Genomic DNA, 6,324 nt, shown 5'->3' with positions numbered 1-6,324 from the left:
TCTTCTTCTTCTTTTCTTTCGCAGGCACATTTTCCACGTAAACCCTGTCACTCTCATGCCGGAGGACGAGAAGCACATTCTGCTGGAGAGCATAGAATTAGAGGAAGAAGAAGAAGGCGAGAATAAGCCTTGAATGAGGATTGACTTGGCCGGCTCCTTTAGCTTCAGTTTGTTCTTATTTGTTCTTTAACCTTGGTTGCTGTCTTACATCATCAGCGTTTCTCGCTAGCTTGTATTCACATTTGTGAAGCGGTCGGTTTTGTTTTCGCCTCGGTTAACCCCTTTAAGCACAACAGCCCCGGAGCAGTGCGCAGGCCACCAAACAGACGGCTGCTTTCCTGCTAGTCCACCTCAAATTTAGTCCCATGATCAAAATGGCAACGGAAGTGAGCGATTCACAGCGCTGATGTTGTGATGTCAGCCGTGGAGCGCGGTTGAGGCGGCGACATTGCCGGTCACCAAAGTTGCACTCCATACGATGCGGTGATGCGAATGTCGTTACTTCCCCTTTAAAGTAACAAGTTACATTTTACTAGAAATGACCTAATTCAGTACGTGTGCTTCACCCACTTCCGAAAACATGCCGTAGCAACGTGGCTCACTCCACATCTGTCTTCATTATCGTATAAAATGTAACGCAAGAAGCCGGTTTCATAGATGTTGCTGAAGGCTTTGCACTTAAAGTAATCGTTCAACAATTTAGAGAGACATCCAAAAAAGTGCTCAGAAACAACAATGGCAGGCTTAGAGGACACCGAAGACATACACAGGTATGAGAACTGTCTGTTCAACAAATGAATACGAACAAACTGGACATTTCAGGGGCTGCACCCAACCAACCATTTCAAGTCTTTGTGTTCACTGAAAAGACGTTCTAGATGTAGCAGCTCTGTACAGGTCACACTTTATTCTCACACTAGGCTTTTTCTCCAAAAAATACACCCCACTGCTGAGTGTGAAGAAAACTAAGGCAGCAGATGCACTAGGATGAGTTTCCTCAATATATTATTTAATGGGAGGCAGGCGATGCCTCCTGTCTGTCGTCCTTTTGAAGTGAAGCTAAAGAAGAATAGACATTACATTTGAATCTGTTGTTGCATATAGCTCGGATGAAGTAAAGTCATATTTGAGCTCAAAGGAAAAAGATGCAGCTTACTGTCTGGTTACAAATCTCGTGTGCACATTCAGTGAGGCCTCTTCTTAAACCCCGAATGTCACTACTGAAAAACCACCTCCCTTTAAGGCCTGTTTTCCACTATTGAGGCTCATCTATTGATTGCGTGTCTTCATAGCTCCTCTGTGACGATCAGTTAAGGGGATTGATTTGATGTGTGGTTTCCCGTTACTAATGATGGCGAGGGGAGCTGAGGTTATTCAGATTGTCTAAACTGGACCGACGTGAAACACAGTGTGTGCACAAGACATCACTGCAAATTCAGTGTGTAAATTATTGTTAAAGGATTTGAATCTGCACTTAGTTTTGACGTTTGGAGTGAAAACTGGAATTGACTGACTCTGCATGGATGGTTTTTATGTTTTGTTATTTTTGTTGGAGATTATGGGCAAAAATGATGTGTGGGGGACCATGGGGGTGGGCACAAGGCTGATTATCGGTTGAAAAAGTGGGTTGAATTAATCCAAAACTCCAAGTGTTTCAACATGGTTTTTGTTGTTTTATTTTTACATTTATTTTTGTCTTTATTTTCTTTATAAACACCCTTAAAACATCAGCTAGTACAGAAGAGTATTAGGGCAAAGCATTAAGAGAAAAAAAATCTTTATTTTCAATATTCCAACTTTATTCTTAACATTTAGACTTTATTTGCGAAATGCAAAAAAGGCAAAAGTCCCTAATGGCCCTAATACTCCTCCGTAGCTTGTGTACCTCCCTATGGTTGTGATATTGTCTCCCCGGAGCAGAATGCATGATGTACTGCGTTAGCAAAAAGGTGCATGTGTAGTCTAGCTAGTGAATGCAGTTTGCTGTTCTATCAGCAAGTTCGACAGCAAAGCTAAGAAGCTGCATGACGACTCAAAACAGCTCGACCCGTCTTTGGGTTCAGCCTCAAATTCCAAAAAGATGAACTCAAGACAAACAAGTGCTGTAGGTGACGCTAAATTAGCCTTCAAGGCAAACGATGTCAGGCATGAATCCAGATGTGTTGCTGAAGAATAAAATAACAAAAACACAGTTTGATTTGCTCTTTGTTTAAATGGGGGTAGACCCCAATGTGTTACTATTTTGAGACATTTGTGTGCATACATTGTATGAATTACAGCTGGACTGTGTATTTGGGTCTATAATCCTGCTGATTAAATGCTGTCCTTATGACCATCAAGCCTTTGTCTTGTGTGATTATTGTGGTTGCGCACACTGTGAACACTCGCTGCATTGTTCTGTCCCAGAATTGTGAGTATATTAGATGAGGACTCAAACTATCTGTTAAGTTTGAGTGAGCTGCCGGATTTCCTCTTCCTGTTGTGGATCTCCAAAGTTATATGCTCTCTGTTTTGGTCATTTTGACATTGCAGACATACTGAGAGACTTGTATGTGTTAGATTTGACATGAAGGTAATGCTATTAAAAACTATGCATCTGGCGTCCATTTGCCGAAATAAAAAATAGGTTTTCAGCGTCGGGGGCCTTTAAATCCCACCTTAGTGATTCCAGTGTGGTCTATTGGCTTTCTTGTTCACCCAACAGCATGATGTGTTGGACAAGAAGAAGTAAGTGCCCTCTCACATCTTCAAATACTGTGAATCTACCAGAGCAGGTGGAGGGAACTGAGACAGCACATTTTAAACTGGGCATAATTTGAAATATAGCGAAAGCATTGTGCACCTCTTTGTTTGACAGGATACAGAAGAGGGAAGGATGTCATGCAATAAAGACCGAGCGGCCGGACCCATTCTGGGTCACCGTGATACCTCACAATACTTTTATTCTAATGACTATCTGCAAATATAATTGCCACCAGAAGTCCTGTAAACCATCATTAATATTTATACTCTATATTGCACATCGGCAACATCTTAAAACTATTGGCCCATGTATGACTGAGGTTTTGACTTTAGTTTGAAAACTGACCTACAAACTAGGCCCATGTTGACTCAAATGCAGTCATAAACAAATTACAATGCAACTACTGTAAGCAACACAGAGACGTTAGGAAAGAATCTGGACCTAGCATGGATGGTTTTTGTTTGATCTCGTGATTTATGGGCAAGATTGACTTTGATGATAAACCTTTCGGGTATCACTCCCAGTGTTTTCCTAGGCTATGTGTGAGGGACCATGCAGGCATAAGGGCAATTACTGGTCAAAAAAGTGGGTTTAATGTAGCCGAAACTTCTCCAGCACAAGAGTTCCAACATGTATTTTTGTGTGCTTTTTAAAATGTACTTGTCAGTCTGTCCTTTCAAAAACACCCTTAAAAAATCTGGTATTTTCTGGGCTCAAAACAGCCCCTTTATCTCTCGCATGCTTCCATATCCGGACGGAAAGTTCGATGCCCGGGCTGCAGACACGTTCCTTGATAGTAATATGTCCAGGGTTGCACCATCTTTTGTTAATGAGAACAGCAACTGCGAGCCTCCCTCCTCTCCTCTCTCAGGTTAGACACCGGTCTCCTCGGTATCTACGGTTCAACAGTAGTTCAGCCAGTTATAAATGAAAGTGAATGTTTGAGCATGTTCTCGGAGTTCTTTTTTCCTACCGCCAACAATAAACTTACACGCAAGACAATGGTAATATCCATAAACAATAACTTTATTCACAGGAATATCTTTGCTAGTGTTATCTCCAAAAATGTGAAAGAAACAGTTCACACACGTAAAATTAAGTGCGTTTGATAAAAATACAAAACAGGAATAACATTTGATACGATTAAATATAATGGTACAAAACAAATATGACACTTGGGCGAGTAAAGTAGCAGGAAAACATCTCTGGAAATGAAATCAACTGCTAGTGTGCTGCAAGAAAAATGACGTCCTCACAATTGTCAGTTTTTCCTCAAAGCTACAGTTGACTTTGTCTTGTTGATGATTTCAGGATCAATAAAAGAAATGGAATTTGTAAGAAATAACCATTTTCAAACATCAAGTTGAGTCTTGAGTCCCTGTTTTGCATAACATAAACATAACGTACAATATGAAGAGGTGCCACTTTTAAATATGAACCTACTCTTCAACCTGAATGAGTCAGAAAACTCCACCACCACAACCTGCCACACACACGCACACACACACTCTCAGCATCCTACAACAATAGTTTCGGATACTGGTGTTTTTCAGCAGGACCCAAACTCTTCGATCCACTTCTCATACTTCTCCAGGTCAGTGGCAGACACGGACTTGGACACTTTCTTCATAGCGGACTCAAAGTCCTCCATGGTGGTGGGCATGTGCATCTCGTCCCGGGAGATGTTACGGATCTCCTCTGGCGTGAGGCCCTCGATTCTCCGCCTCATGGCCATCAGAGAGGCGTCCCTGTAGCAAAGCAACGACGGTTTTCATTTGAACACTTTCAGCAAAGGTTTCAATAGAGGCACAAATGACTTGAGTTCCAACAATAATCCTTTCAGCCTTTTATTGTGCTCTTAAATGCAATCTTAAATATATTTACTATCTTGAAGTACTAATTAGCACTTTGTGATACTACTGTCTGTGAAAAGCGCTATATAAATAAAATTCATTCAAATTCATAATCCAAGCCATACATTTGTAATCTTATTTTCAGTAAAAGGTCCCATTTAAGATTTGTTGCCAATATATTTCAGGACCACCTCAACTATTTCACCTCCAGGATTCCTATAAATACCCGCCTCACCGTCTTCTCTTCCTCTAGCACTTCCTGTGCCCCTCCCTCCCTGTTCCTTCATTCTTGAGGGGGGTCCGTCGTGCCCAATCATTATTAAATCGGTTACATGCATCATGTCGACAGTGTCGTCCTTGCTAGTGAATAAGGAAATGTAAATACGACAAATTTCCAATTGTGTTCTAAAGTTTAGCTGCAAATTACCTTCCAATTCTTCCAAAAAAGCTCCTGTATTTTATTTCTTAGATTTCCTTGATGACATTTTTGCTGTTATTTGACAGTGAATCTGATACAGAGAGGATCCACAGGGAGAGAAAGGCGCCACATATTGTAGCAACGATCATATTTTGTGAATACATTTGTTGTTTCATCTCTGTTAAAAAACAGAAACTACTGTAAAGATCAACATTAGACCTGTGAAGGATGGGAAAAGTGGCGGTGGCTGACCTGCACACATTGGTAATGTCGGCTCCCGAGTAACCCTCCAACTGCTCTGCAATCTTGTCCAAGTCCACATTGCTGGCCAGCTCCAGCTCCGTCAGGTTGATCTTGAGCAGCTGCACTCGCCCGTCGGCTGCAAACAGTAAATGCAAGTTGAAGGCACTTCTGCATTGGTTGCACCCTGGGAATACGCACCACTGAAGCACAACATTAACAATGATGATAAGGGCATGTGGTCCTGCATTGCAATCTGATCTTGAGGCCCTGTTCGTAGAGGGGCCCTTTGTCAAAATCTAGTTTTAAGACTCTATTTTATGGTTATATTGTGCTCACATGTTGCAGTTTCCTAAATGATTTTGAGTTAAAATACCAGAAATTGGCATACAACAAACTTCGAATAGCATTTCAGCATAAGGTTATTGGTGCTCAAAACTAAATATAATGAAGCTGTGTGCACTGTACCTGAAGGTGACAGGATACAGAATGCAAGGTATGCGGGGGTCAGTGGGGGCTCATTTTGGCCCCAGGGCCTCCTAAGCGGGTTAATCTGGTATAAACCCACATTGTGCAGTTAATAAGGCTGCAATAACAGACATCATGAGAGGCCTTTCTGTTTGAACCCGTGTAGTCTGTCTGGTCACTAGTTGTTGAACAGTCAAAGCTCACAGGTCACATAAGTTGGCAGGAACTTCAGTCACGCTATCCGTTTTTAAATCGTGAGACTTAGACCGCACTGTCAAGAAGTATATATATATATATATATATATATATATATATATATATATATATATATATATATATATATATATATATATATATATATATATATATATATAAAGAGTGTACTTGAAGGCAGGGGGATGTAGATCCTCTTCTCCAGCCGTCTTCTCAGAGCCTCATCGATGTCCCACGGGAAGTTGGTGGCAGCCAGCACCATCACCATCTTTGATGGATCATCGTTTTCTGACGCTCCACCAACACCTACACAAAAAAACATTTTGCAGTTAAAACCAGTTTGCACACAGTATATCTCAAATGCTGAGAAACAGGCAAAACTGCAGAAA

At 41.2% G+C, this 6,324-nt stretch overlaps 2 protein-coding genes across 4 annotated transcripts in view; one reads left to right on the top strand and one right to left on the bottom strand.

Annotated features, from left to right (window-relative positions):
* ginm1 (glycoprotein integral membrane 1) overlaps positions 1-2,339 on the top strand; it is a 6,813-nt gene extending 4,474 nt beyond the window's left edge. For both annotated transcript variants that reach the window (XM_079291440.1, XM_079291439.1), the window contains exon 8: positions 25-2,339. In XM_079291440.1, coding sequence (XP_079147566.1) covers positions 25-133 — 109 coding nt within the window. In that variant the 3' untranslated portion in view covers positions 134-2,339. The remainder of the gene's footprint in view (positions 1-24) is intronic.
* A 1,409-nt stretch (positions 2,340-3,748) lies between these two features.
* The window catches only part of katna1 (katanin p60 (ATPase containing) subunit A 1), a 33,956-nt gene continuing 31,380 nt past the window's right edge, over positions 3,749-6,324 (bottom strand). For both annotated transcript variants that reach the window (XM_079291304.1, XM_079291305.1), the window contains exons 9-11: positions 6,107-6,241; positions 5,267-5,393; positions 3,749-4,491 (exon numbers count right to left, since the gene is read on the bottom strand). In XM_079291304.1, the coding sequence (XP_079147430.1) occupies positions 4,293-4,491; positions 5,267-5,393; positions 6,107-6,241 (461 nt within the window). In that variant the 3' untranslated portion in view covers positions 3,749-4,292. The remainder of the gene's footprint in view (positions 4,492-5,266; positions 5,394-6,106; positions 6,242-6,324) is intronic.

The sequence above is a fragment of the Melanostigma gelatinosum genome (assembly GCF_949748355.1).
Source record: "Melanostigma gelatinosum genome assembly, chromosome: 19".
In the NCBI taxonomy this organism is placed as follows: domain Eukaryota; kingdom Metazoa; phylum Chordata; class Actinopteri; order Perciformes; family Zoarcidae; genus Melanostigma; species Melanostigma gelatinosum.
Note: the sequence above shows the minus strand (reverse complement) of the source record. Positions and strands in the feature narration are given on the sequence as shown.